This window comes from Thermobia domestica, chromosome 2, assembly GCF_964235325.1.
Source record: "Thermobia domestica chromosome 2, izTheDome1.hap1.1, whole genome shotgun sequence".
In the NCBI taxonomy this organism is placed as follows: domain Eukaryota; kingdom Metazoa; phylum Arthropoda; class Insecta; order Zygentoma; family Lepismatidae; genus Thermobia; species Thermobia domestica.
In genome coordinates, this window is record NC_137455.1 from 35,583,482 (window position 1) to 35,606,239 (window position 22,758).

A 22,758-nucleotide genomic window follows, 5' to 3' on the forward strand; every position below is an offset into this window, starting at 1 on the left:
GGGGTTGTAACTTTTAGGGGACGGTAAATTTTCTTATCCTTTTCAGCAATGATCTCATATTGTTCGGCAATCAAATTAACTATAAATTTATTAAGTGAAACACATAATTTTAATGAATTGTGTATATATATTTATTTTCTACTTCTACTTAAGTATTGATTATTCGTTTCCTTGTCTCTTTTTTTTTTTTTTTTACATTAATATGGAGATTGAGAGGGCGATACTTTTTAATGGTTCAGAGCGGCAAAAGTGTTAAATATAACCCTGATCTGTAAGGTATCAATTCTGTGAAATATTAAAACACATACAATATTAACCCAATTCAACAAAAGTGGTAAAAAGTAGAAAATAATAAACATGCTTAAAAGCAGAAAACAATAAAAATAAAGCACTTAAAAGCCTTGTAGACCCCAAACAAATTTCTCTTGAAATCGTGAGATAAGTGTGAAGCTTTTTGAATTAGCGGGTTAGTTTCTACCTCTACCAGTACAATTAACCATCATTGCTGCATCATTGATACGTCACTTGATACATATTTAAAAGTTATACCATGTCCTATGTAGGACCTATGTCCTACAAGGACATATATACTATGTCCTTGTACTATGTCCTATGTTATTTATACTAAGTGATTAGGGAACTTCGTCTTGATGTAGGAATTATAGGGGAAGGTCGTATAGTATCGGACGGCGTATTATATCGGACAGTGTATGGTTAGCTATTTTCTTAATAAGATAACAACACTGTTTTGCCATGTGTTAGTAATTCTATGAGACGAAAGCATGACTCCAACATTCCAAAATAGTACGTTGGAAGGTGTACACGTGGTGCGAGGATTGTGGTTTTTTGTATTTACTCATATATATTAGCGTGGGTTCCTGTCACCACGGAATGGCGCGACCTCAGATTGCGGATCGAGGAGAAGACCTCTAGATATAGAGATTAGCTGCGAATATACTGAATAACTAGTCGCGGACAGACGACTAGGAGTGGTCCTCCAGCTTGGGGGTTTGGGTAAGGTTAACAACCTCATCCTGTATATATAAAAAAGGCACTTGTTCAGAAACATTCACAAAAGCCTCGAACAAGGACTGATAACTTGGGACGACCTCAGCAGAAGAAAAATGGACATGAGATTTGGAACATGGAATATTAGAAGTCTTTATAGGGTAGGCGCGTTAAAATCCTTGTAACGAGTGAGTTAGAGAAATACAGGATGGACCTAGTAGCAGTCCAGGAAGTTAGATGGGAGGAAAATGGATCTGTGAATTCCGGAAATTTTACGTTCTTTTACGGGGAAGGAAATAAAAATCACCAGTTAGGAACAGAATTTTTCGTTCACAAACAAATATTACCAGCAATTAAACGGGTTAAATTTGTTACTGACAGATTTTCTTTTATTACTCTTAAGGGACGGTGGTGTGATATTATTTTAAATGTACATGTCCCAACTGAAGATAAGGATGACGATATAAAAGACAGTTTTTACGAAGAAATGGAACGGATATTTGACCAATTCCCGGGATACCATATGAAAATTCTATTAGGGATTTCAATGCGAAGGTAGGACGAGAAGATTTTTTCAAACCGATTATAGGGAACGAAAGTCTGCATAAGGAAAGTAATGACAACGGTGTTAGACTCGTGAACTTTGCAACATCCAAAAAACTAATCGTGAAGAGTACAAAATTCCCACATCGCGACATTCTCAAATACACTTGGACCTCACCAGACGGAAAAGCACATAATCAAATTGATCACGTTTTAGTAGATAGAAGAAGGCAATCTACCATAATTGATGTCCGGTCGTTTAGAGGGGCTGATTGTGACACTGATCTCTACCTGGTAGTAGCGATAATACGAGAGAGATTATCGTTGAATAGAGGTAATATTCAATGTCCGAAAACGGAGAAATTTAATTTAAAGAAATTTAGAAGAGAGCCAGATAAGAGAGGAATACCAGATTGAAGTTTCGAATAGATTCTCGGTTTTAGAAGATTCGGTGTGCACTAGTGTTGAGGATACTTGGATTGAAATTAGAGATAGCATTAAAATTTCAGCAAAAGAAAAATTGGGACATGCAGAAACACGTAGGAATAAACCATGGTTCGACCAGAAATGCATTAAACTAGCAGAGAAGAGAAAACAGGCAAAATTACGCTGGCTACAAAATCCGAATGAAATAACTACACAAAATTTCGCAGATATCAGGCGGGAAATTTACAAAACTTTTAGAACAAAGAAACGCGATTTTTTGAAAGCCAAAATTAAGGAACTTGAACATAATAGTAAAAATAAAAACATTCGGGACATGTACAAGAAGATCAGCGAATTTAAGAAAGGCTATCAACCTCGTGTTTATATATTAAAGAAAACTGACGGAACAGTTCTCACGGATACGGATAGCGTGGAGAAAAGAAGATACACACCGCAGAACCGTATATTCCAGACGTACGGTTCAACCGAATAGAAGTAGAAACAGCTATAAAGAAATTAAGTAAACACAAATCTCCGGGTGTAAATGAAATTCCGGCTGAGTTAATTTAGCTGGAGGCGAAAGATTGTGGAATAAGATACACAAACTCATCTGGAACAGGGAAGAATTGCCACAAGAGTGGAAAGAATCTATCATTGTTCCAATTCACAAGAAAGGCGACAAAACTGACTATAATAATTATCGAGACAATTCTCTCAACACCCTATAAAATCCTTTCAAATATTCTACTTGCAAGATTGACCCCATACGCGGTAGAGATTATCAGTGCGGATTTAGACGAAATCGATCAACTATCGACCAAATATTTACCGTTCGACAAATACTCAAAAAAAAGTGGGAATACAATACCCCGGTACATCAACTATTTATTGCTTTAGAAAGGCGTACGACTCGGCTAGAAGAGAAACATTATACAACGTTCTTACAGAACTTGGAATACCGAAAAAGCTAATTAAATTAATTAAGATATGTTTAAATGAATCCCAAATAAAGTCCGGGTAGGAAAATTTTTGCCCACGAGCTTTCACGTCGAAAATGGCCTGAAACAAAATACCAGTGATATCCATGGGATGTCATAAAATGGTCCGTTGAAAAATACCAGTGACATCCATGGGGATGTCATAAAATGCTCCGTTGCAAAATACCAGTGATATCCATGGGATGTCATAAAATGCTCCGTTGCAAAATACGAGTGATATCCATGGGGATGTCATAAAATGCTCCGTTGCAAAATACCAGTGATATCCATGGGGATGTCATAAAATGCTCCGTTGCAAAATACCAGTGATATCCATGGGGATGTCATAAAATGCTCTGTTGCAAAATACCAGTGATATCCATGGGGATGTCATAAAATGCTCCGTTGCAAAATACCAGTGATATCCACGGGGATGTCATAAAATGCTCCGTTGCAAAATACCAGTGATATCCACGGGGATGTCATAAAATGCTCCGTTGCAAAATACCAGTGATATCCATGGGGATGTCATAAAATGCTCCGTTGCAAAATACCAGTGATATCCATGGGGATGTCATAAAATGCTCTGTTGCAAAATACCAGTGATATCCATGGGGATGTAATAAAATACTCCGTTGCAAAATACCAGTGATATCCATGGGGATGTAATAAAATACTCCGTTGCAAAATACCAGTGACATCCATGGGGATGTCATAAAATGTTCCGTTGCAAAATACCAGTGACATCCATGGGATGTCATAAAATGCTCCGTTGCAAAATACCAGTGACATCGATGGGGATGTCATGAAAACATTAAGGATCATATTAATCCTGGAGATGATATCATTTAGTGGATGGAAGGCACGTGTTAGATCTACTGTTTCTCAGTGATAGCACCTTACTGACAGATTTTTTTAAAAAAAATGTTTTGTCTCAGTGGATGGCAGGCATAAGGGACCACTTAATTACGACACCCATATGTTTGTTTTTAAGATAAACATTTTCATCATCAAAATTTCCCTTTTTCAGCCTAAATGTTCTACAATGTAAATAATGTTTTATCAGTAATGTGAATGCTCTCCGTGCGCACGTGTGTGTATGACAGTATTTATGCGTGTGTGTGTGCGCGCGCACACGTGATGTACAAAAAATTATATTCATTGAACTTGATACAATAACTATGCCCTATATAACGGTCTAGTTGGTCTGTTAACAGTAAATGAAAACCTGGTATGACAGCACGCACATAGGAAAACTCAAGGGGTTAATTACGAAAAATAAACAAAATTGTTAGAGCAATTTACAGAAATTCCCAATTTTTTGTTTTCAACTTTCAAGTTATCTACCTTTATTTTGATTGATATAAAAGAAAATTCGAAAAGTTTTCTCTGGAGAATCTTTAAAAATTTAGGTTTGAAATTTGAAGCAAGACGTTTAATACATCGGATCGAACGGATGAAAAAACAAGCTGACATTTAACGAATATTTTTTTAATGTATAATTGTAAGGGGGTTAATGTAAAACGTGTAAAACCGTTGAAATCTGATTTTTTTCTCGATCACCATTCTTCCTTCCTACCTATCATCACTTGAGAAAAAAAGGAGTTGAAATTAAAAACAAAATATTTATGTTTGTCAGTTTTCAAAATATTTATTAACCTTATAGTCAAGATAATCACAAGGTTTTACACAAATTTTTAGCACATTATAGCACTTCATTATTCTTGCTTCAACTTTCGACGTGACCATTTAATCATAGTTTCAGGTGATCGGTATAAGAAAATCAACTTTGCAAATAAATCCTCTTCCAAAGTGAAATCTTGATTTTCTCTTACCAGATATATGTCCAAACACAACTGTAAGTAAATTGTAAACATTTCCCTTTAAAATTGTTACTATCTTAGAGCAGTGGTTCTTAAACTATGGTCCGCAGGCTTCCTGCGGACCTTGAGCATATAGTAGGGAGTCTGCAAGTCAAACTAAATTTTAATTTACTTCATTATGAAAAATACGAATATAATAATGTGGTATATAGTTAACTTGAGATTGTTAAAATTTGTACATTGATGAATACAGTAAATAAATTATGATAATATTTTTTAATCACCTATTGAAGAAATAATTTGGGCTTCAATAAAATGCAAGTTATATTAAAAGAGTCTTCGAAATCATCATGTTTAAAAGCACTGTTTCAGCATCTATACATTATGGAAAACTACTTAGTAAAATCTTAGCTCTCAGATATACAGATGATTATTAACCCCTTCACATATGACTTTTTTCGGAATTTTTTTGCAATGCTGTAAACATCTATGCCTATTCTGGCGCTTACTTAAACTAACAGATATTCACAAAGCACAGGAAACCTTTAAGCTTCTCTCTTCTATTGACAGCAAGCGGGATACAGCCGCTCAAACATCGAAAAGCGTGACACGCGTCAAAATACGGAAGGGGAAAGTGAAAAGCAACGCATCCAGCGCGTCAAAATATGGCAAGGGGTTAAAGTAATGAAAACACAAATAGTTTGCATGTAAGCTGTATGAGGTGGTAATACTGAGGACACGTGTGTAGCGTCTGGTCGTTGTTAGTGGTGTGTTAGTGGTCTGTGGGACGTCAGGCGGGGTAGAACGAAGCTTCAGTGACAAGAGATGCCGAGCATTGAAGAGAATGACCACCAAGGATCGTAAATGAAATGCGGCAGAATTATTGTGGAACTCAATCAGCACCTGGAACTGTTTATTGCGACAATGACAGTCCGATGCGAGTTGCATAATACGAGAGCTGTCCAGAAAGCCCTAGACAGTGGGTTGGTGGGGCTAAAGTCGCCATCTTTGGTGTCAGAACATTGCCATGCTCAGTACGCATCCAGCTGTAGTAGCGTAAGGACTGTGACGCTCTTACTGTGCTTTCTGTGACGTGTTACAATGTGCGCTACAATAGAAAATCCAGCCTCTTGTGCGATGCGTTCTGTAATTAGGTTTTAGTCGAAGAAAAAACACAAACCAATTGAAATGCATTGCCAACTGTGTGAAGTGTACGGACTTAGCGCGAAGGTGTTGTTTTTACACGAAACGCATGTCCATACACAGCTAAGCGTACCCGAGAGCTCTTGAATGGTTTTGGATGAAAGGTGTTCGATCATTCACTATACAGCCAGAATTTGGCGCCGAACGACTACCACCTCCTGCCAGCGATGAAGAAATGGGTTGCTACTAGTGCTGTTGAATTTTTGTGACATTTGCGGTTTTCGGTTTTTGAGAAAACCGGTTTTCTGAAAACCGAAAACCGCAAATGCGGTTTTCAAAACCGAAACCGCAGATGCGGTTTTCAAAACCGAAACCGCAGATGCGGTTTTCAAAACCGAAACCGCAAAAGCGGTTTTCAAAACGGAAACCAATGTTTTTAATTACACCTTTTAACAATTGTGAAAGCATCTATCGATCGAGACAATTGTATTGATTTATGTCTGTGTTTCAACTTTTTTTATTTGCTCCCGTTTCCTCCCACTTTCTTACGGTTTAGAACTCCGTAAGTACTGATGTGAACTTGTGTGTTACAAATACTGACCTGGGATCATTTGCACATTTTTTTTTAGTTACTTCTTTGATGACACTTCCAAGGTACTTTTCGGTTGCAGGGAAGCAAACTGGACCCCACCTGATTTTTATATATTTTGTAAAGTAGAGCACGAGGAACACGAATCTTAAGGAATTTTGACATTCCGACTTCCCGAACTCGAGATACTAGAACTTATACAGTAGTTTTACATAGTATGTATAAAATTAACGAAGAAAGTTCTGTCGCTTTTTGACCTATCACCTTAGAACATCGATATGTCACCTAAGACCAGGGGTGTAGCCAGCAGGTTTCTGTAGGAGGGGCCCGTCGTTTTTGAAGGGGGGCAGCTACAATCTAAAAAAAAATGTGTTACAGCTAGTGTTTTTGAAGCCTGAAAAAAAACTGGAAAATTTTGGTTTCCTTCCGGAAAACTAAAAACACTGTTTTAGCTTATTATTATTATTATTATTATTATTATTATTATTATTATTATTATTATTATTATTATTATTATTATTATTATTATTAATAATAATAATAGTAATTTCATAAATTATATTACAGATAGTTTGTATTATGTTTATTCAAGAACTACTGCCCCCGACCAAACATTATACCTTTGTGCATAACTATTTCAATACACAGAACCGATCTATATAGGTAAACAAGAAAGTTCTATCGCTTTCTCACCCACCGCCTCCTGACATTCATATGTCACCTAACACATATCTGGAAGATGAAGAATAGATCGACAATCTTCTGCAAACGTTCTGGAAGGCCATTTATCCCATCGCGGTAGAGGTTGGTGTTCCGTGAAGTGAAGAAGTTATCAAGTGCATTTTGCACCTCTACTTGGGATTTGAGCTGGCATCCTTTAAAGTGATTGTCCAAGGAAGGGAACAGATGATAATCGGACGGTGCAATGTCCAGGGAGTATGGCGGATGCAATAGTGTTTCCTATCCAAGGCGTAAAATGGTGTCCCGGGTCATCCTAGCCACGAGGGGCTTAGCGTTGTCCTATAACATAAGGACCCCATTGGGATTCAGAAGTGCTGGCTCCAGAGTTTTGAGTTTCTCTTGAACACGGCTCAACTGCTGACAGTACACAGTTGGATTGATGCGATGACCAGCTGGTAGTAGTTCCCGATGCACGATGCCACGAGCAGTTCATCAACACACAGGAGGACTTTCTTCTGGTGTAGTACTGGCTTCGGCTGTCTTGGAACCGTTTATGGGATGCTAACCAATTATGACGGCGCCTTGGAACTTCGTACAGAACCCATTTCTCATTACATGACAACACCTTGTCCAGAAATGGCTCCTTCCTCAGACGAGACAGCAAAGAAACACAGGTGTCTGCTTGCGTTGCCTTTTGACCCGGAATCAAGTTATGTGGGACCCATCGACCCAACTTCTAGTGTTTCCTCAGTTGATGAAGGTGCTGCTGAATGGTTTCGCCACTCACACTGAATTTTCCCCATGCCGTAAGCGTCGGTGGACCACAAATAGGCAATTAGTGACATCACGCCAAACATTGGCGGCGCCGCAGCGACGATCCCCGGTGGCCCCTCTACCGTTTTGAAAATTATGCCACCAGCGGCAGAGATGCGACAAAACGCCAATGAACCACAAAATTACTCCCCGAAAATGTTAAATCGGCTATATGTGTGATTTAGTTACATTAAGGTGAGTCTAAAAAACACTTTTAAAAAGTACCAAAAAATTACCCCGAAGGGGACTCAAACCACCAACCTTATGATTACTAGGCAAGTGTTCTTCCTACTTCGCTACGATGGCGATGAAGGAAACGTCGCTTGTAAAGGAATAAATCGTTAAGATCTTTTTAATTTGGTCAATCACAGTGCTCCTTTAACCGTGTATATTCGACGATAACTGTTTGGAATTAGATAAAATGTGTTCGCCATGTAATTTTGTAACAAAATGACGCGTGTCTATTTACTTTATTTCATAGTTCTCGCATACTCACTTTCTAATGATCGACGACAGTTGTCATCTAAATTCATACAATTATCGCACTTATCTCAAGGTTTTTCACGTCATGATGTTGAGGCAGAGGTTATTCTTGACCCTCGGAGCTCACTTTAGGAACAATTCCTCAACAAAAAATAATATATAATAATAACCGCATGCACATGACTGGCGACAGTTCGTGTTGGTCCCTTCACGATTCTCCGCGAAGAATCTAAGAAGTGCGGACCAAGACGAAGTTCTCGCTGGTCGCTGCTACGCGGTGGTACTTCAACACCCCGACGCGAGATATATGTTTCGACTCGACGAAACCCGGCCGCCAGTGAGGGCCAACTATCGCAGACTTACGCAAAAAGCGACAGAACTTTCTTGGTTAATTTTATACATAAGGCTGATTTTCTTTGAAATTGCACTTAATTTATTTTAAGATTTTCTGAAAAAAATGTTTATTTATTATTCGTGACTAAAAAGACGTAATTATTTTATTAACAGCTATATCTCATTTCCTGTTTTAGAAGAAATAGCATTTTAAAAAGCGAATGAAATCCAAACTGAAAAAATTAATAAAAACGTTGCTTTTCACCAATTTTCCATCTGATAAAAAGTTTTCTTGAAACACTAATCACAGCATATAAATAATATAATGTACTTACGATTTAGTATAGTACCATTGTTTTATGATAGAATTTATAGTAAGGGGCGCGGTGGCTCAGGGGTCCCTGGTTCGATCCCAGCTCGTGCCGTGTGGACTTTGTGGTGGACAAACACCGTGCTCATGGGTTTTATCGGGGTTCCGTTTCCTCCCACTTTCTTCATTCCACCATTTCATTCATTTCTCATAATCACCGTCTCCTTTGGCCTAACCGGCATAGGCGTGGGACGTTAAACTCAAAGATTTCATTTCATTTCATAGAATTTATAGTACCTTGTCAAAACGTTTGTCTTCAAACTGTCAAATACAAATCGCCGTAAATTGTGTAATCTACTGTCACAAAAAGTATACCATACTATTTCCGGATCGCTATAAGGAAGAAATACCATACTATTTTGTGATCGGTATGGTAAAATACTATTTTTCCGTACTATTTTACCGTAAATTATTAATTATATGTAAACATTGTTATTTTTAAATGACTGAAGCGAAGTAATCTCACGATGATGTTTTAACATCTGGTCATTAGGGGGGCCAGGAAATCATTTGGGGAGCCTGGCACCGATGGGCCCACCGTGGCTACACCCCTGCCTAAGACGAACCTGGAAGATCAAAAATAGTACCCATCAGTATCAACGACCTTCTGAAAAATGTTCGGGATGGGCATGGATTCCTTCGCGCTAGAACTTGGTTTGCCGTGAAGCAAAGAAGGTATCAAGTGCATTTTGCACCTTTACTACGGAGTTGAACTTTAGTTCTCTAATGTGAGTGTCCAAGAAATGGTTCAGGGATAATCGGACGGTGCACTGTCCAGGGAGTATGGCGGTTGCAATAGTGTTTCCCATTTAAGGCGTAGGATGGTGTCCTGGGTCACTCTAATCATGTGGGGCTTAGCGTTGTCCCGTAACGGGAGAACCCCTTAGCGATTTAGAAGTGCTGGCTCCAGGGTTTTGAGTTTTTCTTGAACACGGCTCAACTGCTGACAGTAGACAGTTGCATTAATGTTCTGCTCTGACCAGCCGGTAGCAGTTCCCGATGCACGATGTCGCGAGCAGTTCACCAAACACACAGCAGGACTTTCTACTTCATTACTGGTTTCAGCTTTTGGAACCAGTTCATGGGATTTTAACGAATGATGACGACGCCATGGAGCTTCTCATCACATGTCAACATCCTGTCCAGAAATGGCTTCTTCCTCAGACGAGACAGCAAAAAAACACAGGTGTCTGCACGCGTAGTCTTCTGGCCCGGAGTTAATTCATGTGAGACCAATAGACTCAAATTGTAGTGTTTCCCAAGTTGATGGAGGTGCTGCCGGATGGTTTCTCCACTCACATTGAATGTTAGCCCCAGTTCCTCACAGGTCTCTCCACTGTTCACCTCAATTGCTACCTGAAGATCTTCATTTTGTAAATGTGTTGGTCTTCCGGTACGTGGTGCGTCTTTCGTGAGTGTTTTGTCACCGTCCTTAAACTTTCTAAACCACCCTTGCACTGTCTGCGTAATCACGACACCCTCATGAAAGGCCTAAGATATCTCCCGCCCCACTGCAGTGGCGTTTGATCCAAGTTTGAACTCGTACAGCATACACACCCTTATGACGCTCTGTGGAGGTTCCATATTCACTCTGTCCTTACACAAGTTCACGTTGTAACTGAACTGCCACAAGCAGGTAGAATGTTGGATATACCCACACCAACATCTGACCTTCGCCTTTTCTCCATTCGCATTCAACTCACGGTGTAAGGATCAATTGAACACAGACCTTCACAAAAAGCGACAGAACTTTTTTGGTTATCTTTATATATCTCACAGGACATAATATGTTTCGTATAGAGAATATATCTATATTAAACTTAGTTTTAATATCTCGAGCTCCGGAAGTCGGAATGTCAAAACTCCAGATTCGTGTTCCTCGTGATCTAGTTTACAAAATATATAAAAATCAGGTGGGGTCCACTTTGCTTCCGTGCAGCCTACTTTTCAAACGAAACTAAGTTTTCCAGAGTGTACATTTTGCTTCAAACTGAGTTCTGCCCTGGCTAACATACGTAAATTCGCTTCTATAAGTGTCGTTAAAGTTACACTTGAAATTGTTGTTCGGCATTCTTGTAGCTTATGAAGGCATGAATAATTCAAGTATGTTTGTCACAACATCTACAAATGAATATTCATTCGTATAGAACCTCCAATACATTACATTAAAAACACATGAATTACACAAAGAAAACTATTGTGCATTAGAGCAGATCTCTTATTAGCGAATGGCCCTACACCCGCGCACTGCTCAGATAGCTCACAGCCTGAGCCTGAGCGCAATTCCAAATTTAACTCAGTCGCGATTAAGATTGTCAAAGGTGTAGTGGTTTACGTTGAATATACCAACACTTTATTCACTAAGTCGTCTTAGATTTTTCTCCAATCCCAAAAAGCAGGTGGTTTTTCGTGATTAAGATAACAAGGGACGAATATAGAACCTGACGATCGGGTGGTACCCGCAAAAATCGGGTAATATGACAACACTAAGCTAAATAGAAAATAAGGTATATCCCTATTTAAGATCACTACACCTGCAACTCATGAAATTCAATTTGAAATCTCATCCACTTAGACTGAGATCTTTTATATTATCATTACTCTTTTACTTTGTTTCTAAATAGTACTGCCACTCTTTCTTTTGTTAACAAAAAAACACCACCTCCCTTTCTTAGAAAAAAGAAAAGAAAAAAATTAGATCGCAATTCGCAATTTTATTGTTGATTTGTTGCCACTCCGATAAATGTGAATGCTGTGGTTTTGCATGTGTTGACTGGTTTCTTATTGCAAGTCCCAGACACCTGCAATAGTTCATACGTGAAGGGAACACTGATCATATTTTATTCTATATCTTTTTACTTCCCAATAACGATAGCCGTGCCTCTTTGTGAGAAACTGCAACTTATTTTTTTTATTCTGCCAATTGTAAAAGAATACTAAACAAGAATTTCCCTACACGTTAAGACATTTTAAGAAAAAATATCTTCTTTCACCTCTGCAAATTTTGAGCATTTTTTCCCTACGCCGGGGAAAATTTCCCTCCATCTGGCAACTGTGAGCCGAAGATGGGAAAGATTCTTTGCTGTTTCCTCGTCGTTACTTGATATTAGTGCTGTCGAATTTTTCTGACTTCTGCAGTTTTCGGTTTTTGAGAAAATCGGTTTTCAAAACCGAAACCGCAGATGCGGTTTTCAAAACCGAAACCGCAAAAGCGGTTTTCAGAAACCGAAACCGCAAAAGCGGTTTTCAAAACCGAAACCGCAAAAGCTGTTTTCAAAACCGAAACCGCAAAAGCGGTTTTCAAAACCGAAACCGCAAATGCGGTTTTCAAAACCGACATTTCGGTTTTATGAAATTTCACTTTTTTCAAAAACCGGTTTTCGGTTTTTTCAAAAACCGATTTTGACAGTCCTAGTTGCTACACAACACTTTGATACTCACGCCGATCTGCTGCCAGTGTAAGCCAATGCTTGAAATCACAGGCGGCAGGTTTCTACTGCGACGATAATGAAAAACTCGTGCCACTGTATGATAAATGCCTTAATTTGCATATCGATTATGTTAAAAAATAGCTTAAGAGTGTACCTTTCAAATATATATAATGCAATTTGATTTATTCATTCTATTACTTTTTCTTTCAAAACGTCTTTTACTTTCTGGACAGAACTCGCATGAACATAAGGCTACGAATTGCAATTTACTAACTGCTGATCACTACCAATAACGCTTTGGTGCGAAGAAAATAGTACTGAGAACATGAAAAGTGGACTACCGATTATTAGAAACGTGTAATATGGTCTGATAAGTCTTTTTTTTTCATTTTATTTCATAAAATAAGTAGTGATTATGTATAATCGCCCAAAGAAACTTACGACCACTCTCTCCTCCGGACCGTGAAACATTATGACGGATCTGTTGTACGTGGGCCACCATTTGCTGTACGATCAAAGGACACATCACTGCTAGTAATTTGGCCATCCCTAGTTCTGCATATCCGAAAAAAAATCAAGACTAAGAAATCTGTAGGGGTGGACGTGGGAACAATCTTTTGGAATTCAGAAAGCATTTGGCTGACAAATTGTCTTCACAATGTGAAAACACTGCACGTAGATCAGTATTGTGATTTGCTATTTGAACTGAATAATGCAGTGAAAGTCAAAAAGCGATATAAGTTTCGGAAAGACGTCCTGTTTTTATGAAGGAAAATGCGCTCGTTCACAAGGCAAATAAGACAATGGATATTTTTCTTAAAAAGCTCCAAAGTAGTGCAAAGATCATTCTCCATAGTCGCCAGATAGGCTAGTGCTCTTTGGAGCAGCAGCGTCATTTGAGATTTTGCTAAAGGGGGGCAAGATTATTCACGTACAGAAGATTTTCAACCTTTTTATTAGCATATTACTATACAATTGATTAAAATAAATGTGTTTCTCAAATTCAGGGAGCAGGAGCGTCATTTCAGACTTCGCTTGAGGGGGGCAAGAGAGCAACCGAGTCCATGTTACATGTACGGGTGTCTGAGCCATTCCGCAGATACATGTCTGATTTTCATCTATCGTGATCCTATATAAATGTGACTTAAAAGGACCATGGCCAGAAAGTATCTCCATGGTCTCCTTATTTAGGCTTGGCATCTCTTTCCTTATTTGTATTGTCGGTATGTATTCTTTTAGTTTATGTCCTTTACTTCAGCTTTCCCATTCCTGTTGCCATTTCCTTTCAATAATTTTATCTAACTCTGTTTCGTTGTTTGGATTTGTCATAGTATTTCTAAAATTTGTATCCTTTTGCTACTTTTAGTCCACATTTTATAAGCCTGTCTTAGTACCTGGAAATGTATTGGTTCTTCCTGAGCCAGTACCTGCAGAGCCACCGTTGACATGGTTTTTATTACATCTAGGGTTCTTATAAGTACCCCTCTTTGTGCCCGATTTATTGTTTGTCTTAGTTTTATGTTCATAAAAAGTCTGTGGCACCAGTCAACTGGCACAATAGCTAAGTACTGGCATGATCACTGTTTTATTGTAAGTTTGCAATATCCTCTTAGCGATTTGGTAGTCAGTTCTTGCTATTGTTAATAATTTGTGTGCTACTTTTTTGCTCTTATTCTTTATCTCCTCTATATGTTTTCCGTAATTTAATTTGTCATCTATCCATATTCCCAGGTATGCCTACTTAAACTATTTAACTCTGTTTATCTTTTTGTTGGATATCTTCAGAATAGGACACCTTTGAATTTTTTGTTCAAAAATTGTATACTTCGTTTTTGTTCCAGAAAGAGTTAAATTATTTGTTGAACACCATTTTTGTAGCTTTTCTAATATTATATTTCCCTATCTTTCTACTTCGTATCTTGAAGATGCCGACAATACTATCGCTATGTCATCAGCATAACCAACCACTCCTTCTGTTTCTTCTGTCATTGAGACGTTTCAGACATGGATCTATTACAATATCCCACAATGTAGGGCCAGATATGGATCCTTGTGGGCATCCTTTTGTACTGTATGTAGTTATATTTTTATTTGGTGCTATATATGTTATGATCCTATTGGTGCAGTAGTCTATCATCAATTCATACAGGGACTTTGGTACCCCCATTTCTTTAAATTGCTGAAATAGTGATGGCCACCATAGGTTATCGAAGGCCCCACTTATATCTACGTATCTACTACCTGATATTTCTCCGTCTTACTCTGCTCAATTAGTTCCAAAAGTCTCCTTATTGTAGTCCCAGTACTTCTTTCTTTCCGAAAACCATGTTGTAGCCTATCATTTTCTATATTTCTGTATTTGTTTAATCATTCACGATTACTCTCTCGAAGAGTTTCCAATTGTATTTAGAAGACATATTGGTCTGTACGTTTTTGGATCGTCGTTCATTTTGTCGTCATTCTTTTTGATTATGACTAAATTGGCTTTCTTCCAGGTTTTAGGTACCCTTCTCTGTTTTAGACACAAGTTGCACAGTCTCGATAAGTATGGTGCCTATTTTTCCACTTGATCCTTGTATATTTCTGATTTTATATTGTCCGGTCCTGTGGCTTTCTTGTTTTCCAGCATTTTTATGTATGCTATTATCTCTTCGTTCGTAGTTTCTTCTATTTATTCATCATTTCCAGGTGGTATTTTCATCTGATTTCGTGTCTGCCTATGTTCATCGTTGTCTTTAGTTGGGTCGTCAGTCGGTAAGAGCTTTGTCATTAAATAATTTACTGTATTTTCCCAACCCTTGGTATGTTCTCCATTGTCCACTTTGAGGGTAGAAAGTGTTGTTGGCTTGTTAACTTTGTTACTAATTAGTTTATATGGTTCTCCTCATATGTCTAGATTTATGTTTTCCCTTAAAAATGCTTTCCAACTTTTTAATTTTATTTCTTTTAGTTTATCTTGATATTTGTTTTTAATTTCTCTATATTTTTCCAGTCTTTTTTGTTTGAGTTCGGCATCCCACATGGCTTGGTATAATTTCCTTGCTTTTCTGGTTATCGTTTTCAGATTTTGCAACACCCATTCCATTCCTTTTTTTTTTTTTTTTTGTTTTAATCTGTTTGTCATATTGTGATTTTGTTTTTATTGAACTTTTGATAGCGTTTATTATTTCGGCTTCTACGCGTATTTTCACTGACAAATCATTCACATCATCATTATCATTTACATTCTGTAAGTTTTAGTTTCTCCAAAAATTTTCCCAGCTTATTCTTTTCGTGTTGTAAATAAGTGTGTTTTCTTGTGCTTTCATATTTTCGTTCACATTTATACCGTCGATCTCGAACATAATAACATTGTGCTCACTTAGCCTAGCCGTATCTAAAACCCTCCAGTTGCATATTCTGTTACTTGGTTGTAATGTCGATAATGTTACGTCTATATTCGATTCCCCACCTTGCATGTTTCTAAATTTGGCGGATGTCCTTCTTCATTTATAACCACTAGCTCATTTTGCGCGATCATTTCTTCTAACTTTTTTTTACCTTTTTCATCCGTAATCCTACTATTCCAGATTGGTGATTTAGCATTTGCATCCATACAAATAAGTATTTCATCATTTGTATATGTTTCGCATATTTTTTTTTTTTTTATCAAATTTATTAAAAAAAGGTTCGATGTCCAGAATAAACTGACAGTAGCAATTTATGATTTTATAATTTCCCATTTCTGTTTTGAGTTCGATGCTAATTGTCCACGGATCTCTAAATTGAATTAAATTTTATGTTTTGAAATTCTTGTTTCTATTTACCAGAGCCACCATTGGTTTCTCTCCTGTGTTATTTTTGTTCGGTTTCTCCCCCGTGCCTGGTTTATCACCTGTGTTAGTTTCCTGCGGTTTCTCTCCTGCAGATAATCTCCATTGATCGCATTACTGTTAATTTATTGTTTTTGGTGAGGGTTCCTGTATGGGAATAATATCTATCTCCTCTTTTTCTGCTATTTCTTGAATCTCGTCCATGACCGTTATTGAGTTTCCTGCGTTGATCTGCATGATTTTGATATTATTGTTTGTAGTTAGTTCAACCATTTTGATGGTCAAGGATTAAAAATTTTGACGTGACAGTGTGGCCACTTTGCTTTGTGGTCATAGACGATTCTCCCATATTGTTTAGCGAACTCTCTATACACCTTTTGCAAGTCCAGTGTCATTTCTCCTCTTTTGTATACTTTGTTGACATGTTCTAAAAGATTGTGTGGATCAGATGTTATCCCATTTGCCTTTAGATCTATTTCATCCACGTCTTCCAATTGAGGAAAGACGGCGATATGTTTAGCTTGTACAATTTTTTTTTCCTTCAATAGTAGAAATGATATATGGACAGTGTCATGCCGTGGATGGGCGAACGGGGCGACGGCCCCGAGCGCCGAAGTAAGTGAGCGCAAAATTCGGGAGGAAAAATGAAAGAAAAAAAGGAAAGAAAAAAGAGAGGAAACATTACTTGGAATATTTTAGATCAACAGCAGTATTATCCTCTTCCTTCTTTATGAAGTGGTCCTGTAATGTTACTCATGTTAGGAAAATGAATGTGTACATATATACAACGGAATTGAAAAAGTAATCAAAAGTGCTCAAAATCAAGGAAAACCAGGGTTTATTATTGAAAATTTTCTTACACTTCCCGCCAACCATGGTGGTACTTCTCGGATGGTCTGTCGTTTTCATTATTCATATCTATGAACGGGGGCGCATTCGTATATTTTTGCCCCGGGCGCTGATTTTCCACGGCACGGCACTGTATATAGATAGCCACCATTATCAGTGAATATCTTAATGAATTGGCTCTATTAATGAACTCCAGCCGAGATAATCCTTCTAGCTATCTTCTGGGAAAAAAGAATTCAAAACTCGCTCTCAGTCAAGAGTTATCATCTAAGGTAACGTACGCACATACAGACAGACGGACGGATGTAAAGTACCAGTTGTGTGATCCTAATAATACGTAGTATATATATACTTACGGTATAGAAATGTGAACAGTTTATGGCCGCAAAAGCATCATATGAGAGGCATCCAATAAGTTATGTACCTAGACAGGAAGGAATCCATATAGGCTCACCTGGTCATCACTGTTTTTCGGTGTAGTCCCCATGGAGGTCTATGCACCGTCGCCATTTTGTGGGCAGTGAAAAAAATCCCAGAGAAAAAAATAGTCTTTGTCATGGCCTGCAAGCCACTGGAAAACAGCCTATCAGACCTCGTTGTCCCCGTAGGTGTTTCAACTGTCTGGACTCCTGCTTGCTCTCAGGATCCCAATGGTGGATCTAGGTTTCATTCAATGTTACCAGATGCAACTTCTGCAAATCCATTGTTCGCAGCGTCACATAAACAATCGCTACGCGATGTAACACAAACACTCTGCTCACGGCCACTCGTTGCTCCGATGTGGTGGACAAACACCGTGCTCGTGGGTTTTCTCGGGGTTCTCCCGTTTCCTCCCATTTTCTTCATTCCACCATTTCATTCATCTCTCATTATCACCGTCTCCTTTAGCCTAACCGGCATAACCGTGGGACGTAAAACTCAAAGATTTCATTTCATTTTTTTCGTTGCTCCGACTGACCTCAAATTGCGCTCGCAGTGTTGCCAACAAGTTGATACAAAAAATCGCTAAATAGGACATGAAATGACTCCAATTTTGGGTGAGAAGTCGCTAAAACAATTTTTGCTGAATTTTGCCTCTTTCACACACATATATATATATATATATATATATATATATATATATATATATATATATATATATATATATATATATATATATATATATATATATATATATATATATATATAAAATTTCTGTTTTATATTTTTTTAACTTTATGATCAATTTTGCTTCAACGAAATCAAAAATGACTGGAAAAACGAAGAAATTAAAGTTATAGAAAAATCTTACACACTTCACGCTCCTACAGATAATCTGTTTGCTATCTGTAATTTGTTATTTGTGCCTCTAAACGAAAGCTCTGTACACTAAGGGACATTAAAAGTGGAGTTGGTCCTCGTTACAAGGCAAGAAATAGCAACAATCAAAGCAGGAATATAGTCATAAATGTTATGTGCTTTCCCAGCTAGTCAACACCTGCGCTGATGCAAGTAAGCAAAACGAAAATAAACACATATCTGAACTGATTCGAGCTATTATTTTAGGACAAGTTGTTCGCAGCACGGAAACACCTAGATTTGTAAGAAAGTCGCCAAATTGTCATTCAAAAATCACAAAAAAAGTCGCTAATCGGAAAACTTATTTTTTGTCGCTATCCTGGAAGGCAAATCCCCTAGATTTAGCGACCTCCACCCTAAATTGGCAACACTGTTGCGCTGCCGGGTTTTGTACAGTGGCCTTGGCGTGCGTGTGAGGCCTCATTATGCTCCTCCCCTCCCTTTGTGTCTAGATAGATAACTTATTGGACGCCCCTCGTAAGATAATAAGGATGCCTTTGCTATCACATTGTAAGCTATTGTTCACAAATATTAAGAAAGGGGAATGCAGAGCGTGTTGTTTAGAAGTCCGAATTGTTTTTAATATACAAGCTACTTAGGTATGAAAATATAAACAAAGTTACCTTGAGTACCCTGTCAACACAAGGCATGTGGGTGAACTTTATATTGAAGGCCGTATCGTAGAAAATTGATCTCAGCACTTTACTCGCAACATACACAAGTGAGACGTAAATGCTAAGTATTCTAAAAAAAAATAATAAAAAATAATCATTATTATTACAATATATATATTTGAAATAAATATAAAAATGATAATTTTAACTTTAAGATATGAATATCTACAAGAAGACTATTGTGGCAAATATTGTAAACTTTGTAGATTTTATACCTTGAGTGGAAAATAGGGAATAGAAAATTCTTTCCAGAAAAGTTATTTGCCATTTCTTTTTTACATGGTACAGTGGAAGGTAGCACTACTACTAGACACCGGATATTCGCGTGGACAATAGGTACTTATAACTCAAGAACGAGGCACTAAAACCTAATTTGAAATAATGTATGGTACTTAAACTGAAGACGGCATACAAACACTGGAATTAGTAAAGTAGTGAATCACTACTTAGTGATCAAATATTCTACAAACTTACACGTTGCTTGTAGAAAACATCTTGTAAACAAAAACAATCAAACATGAAATTCTATGTGTGTGTGTGTGTATCCAATGCATAAACTATTTCATATTTTATCACCAGTATTCGATTTGTAGGGGGAGATGCCTGGGATTTCTCCCCCCTCTGGAAAAATCATCCCGGCTTCTGGTTTAGCTAATGTCGTCCCAACTTGGAATAGTGGTTTTCCCCTCTCTGTACATAGTTCCTTTATCATGGAAAATATTTAAAATCTCACTCGTTTGTGTTCAGTTGTGCAAAAGCTTGCGGTAGGCCTATGTTGTGTATTTTGGTCCCCAGATGAAAAGTCTCTATGGGCACAAAGCTCCAAAACCCCATGTTTTAGAGATATCGGCTGATTACCGGTATTATCGTAACTTAAAGGCGTACAGGCGAGTGGTGTTTATTCCGTCTTTCCAGTTCCATGGTTATTGCGACGTCTATATGGGAGAGGGGGGCGCTATACGGGATCTTCCCCTTGCATCCACGACACCCATCGTCGAACTGGACCGCGTATTAAGGCACTCAATGTATCATCAAAGTGTCATTGATATCCAATCCCAGTTACGGAAGTTAATGTTTCCCCAAGGTTGCGTTATATAGCATAGATAGACTACTTCAGATGGATTGACCCATTGGTATTTATGTATAACAACTTTTTATTTTTTTTTTTAAATCTAAATCTATATTTCTAATTTCATGGACGTAATCGAGGTATATTTAAGAAGACTAAAGAATATGTGGACTCGTACAGTCAAAGAATACCTTATATCAGTGATACATTTTTTTCATTGTGTATAAAATGTATCATTTTATTACATACAAAGTGTGAGAAGAAATAAAAATATGATCATCAATTATAAAATAGTTGAGAGATACTAAAAATATCAAATCTGGAGCAAATGAAGGAACTAAAATTGTAATCTTTATCTCCATTCATTGACCTATTCCAATTCCCCTTAGAAAGCTCGGAGTTGATGGGATTCAAATATGGGTCTCCTAGGTCGAATTTAATACAGTAACCACTTATCTAACGCAATCACTCATTTGATGTTGCACGAAAACTTTTAGCTAGCTAAAAAAACCTTTCGTGGAAGACTAGACGAGATACTAAGGCCTGTATGGCATTTCTTAGGTGAGTTACTTGACATTTCCTTCTCCAACTCTGACTTTCCTCAATAAGGAAAATATCTCGAAACGTTCCTCAATTGAGGCTACCTCATCGTTTATAAGATTGGTCACGATCTACCTTACAATACTTCCTCAGCCGAACTTCTACTCGTACTTCGGAAGGAGAAAAGATGTCAGACGGTATTTTTGAATTCGTTGAACAGTATCTGACCTTTAAGTTAAATTTTGAGATATTTGAAGGTAAAATATACAATGCAAACATACAAAGTGTGTACATAAAGTAATGTGACTGGCAATACTGCGCACGAACCGGCAACAATGGACTTTGATGGATGGCGTCACATTGGTTGTCCGTAGCGATTGGTTTACTGATGCAGGTTTGCTTATGCGTTCTGATAATAAGTGACACGAATATCGATCAGGTTTTAATTCAGACCTGGACACACTGCAATAAAAACTTTTGCAAAACTTCTCCAGGACTATAGAGAAAGTGTTTTGTCAAGATCTCAGATGTTTCTTTGGTTTCCGGGTTGTATTGGAACATCCAAGTCTTCTCACTCGTAATGACACGTTCCAGAAAGTAGAGGTTATTTGCGATTACAAAAAAAAAAAATAAAATAAAATAAAATAAATAATAATAATAATAATAATAATAATAATAATAATAATAATAATAATAATAATAATAATAATAATAATAATAATAATAATAATAATAAAAATAAAATGCACATGTCCCTCCGCATGTTCTTTCGCTCCTGCGTGAGGATTCTCGGAATCAGTTTGGAGGAAGCTGATGAACGGTGATGTGACTCAAATTAAACTCTGCCCCGATTATTCTGACTGTCAACTGATGATTGGAACGCACCGGACTTGTTCGACATTTGCATCAGTTCTTGTAACCGAAGGCCTTCCGCTGAGAGGTACATCTTCAATTGACTATGTGCCTTCTGCAAATGCCTTAAACCAATGAAAGACGACCTGGTTCCTTGGCAAAACAGTATCCGTAGGCCTGGCGAAGTTTTGCAAACGTCCCGTTACACTGTGTCCTTGTCTGAGGTAAAATCTGACTGCATACCTTCAGGTTTCAGCTTCGAATAATAATAAATTATTATTTTCTGGCTCCCACAGGCTAAGATAACAAACTACGTACGTATGAAGCTCTCTGGCTAGAAGTTATTCATAATTAGTTCCATATTGCTCTTTTTTTTTTCTTCAAAAAATGCGTGCCTAAGCAAGAATTTATGTTCAATACACAGAATTTATGTTCAATAGGGAGATTAACCGACCTCGGATTCGGAATCAGCGACCCAGAAAACCCTAGTATACCCTAGTGAGATTCGTTCATACTTCATAGATAAAATGTCGACCTAATTATTATTTTCAGTTTACGAGGGAGTGTACCGGTACGCCTTTAAGTTACGATAATACCGGTAATCAGCCGATATCTCTAAAACATGGGGTTTTGGAGCTTTGTGCCCATAGAGACTTTTCATCTGGGGACCAAAATACACAACATAGGCTTACTGCAACACTAGCCAATTTAACAGAAACCGGATTTCCATAAACTCTGAGCGCGGTCCTTTGATCCATATATTTTCTGCTAACTCGTTTTCAGAATAGTGAAATTTTTAGGAAAATTTGACTAAGTTCAATGCCCAGGTTTTGATGGCCAATAACTCGGAAACCGAAGGTTCGTACGATAAAATAGAAGTCACATGCTTACTAAACAGGACAAGATCTATCTCCTAAGTTTGGTACAGATCTAATGAGTTCTGCAGATCACGTACGACAGTGCCCAAAAATATTATTCTAACATGGACGCCATTCTAAAAATCT

The 22,758-nt window shown here is 37.7% G+C and overlaps 1 protein-coding gene across 2 annotated transcripts in view; it reads right to left on the bottom strand.

Moving 5' to 3' along the window:
- Nucleotides 1-4,579: 4,579 nt before the first annotated feature.
- Nucleotides 4,580-22,758, bottom strand: part of LOC145679667 (piezo-type mechanosensitive ion channel component-like) — a 215,593-nt gene continuing 197,414 nt past the window's right edge. The window contains exons 16-17 of one of the 2 annotated variants that reach the window (XM_081750242.1): nt 19,243-19,363; nt 4,580-4,810 (exon numbers count right to left, since the gene is read on the bottom strand). In XM_081750242.1, the coding sequence (XP_081606368.1) occupies nt 4,673-4,810; nt 19,243-19,363 (259 nt within the window). In that variant the 3' untranslated portion in view covers nt 4,580-4,672. The remainder of the gene's footprint in view (nt 4,811-19,242; nt 19,364-22,758) is intronic. The other variant, XM_081750243.1, reaches the window with a different exon arrangement.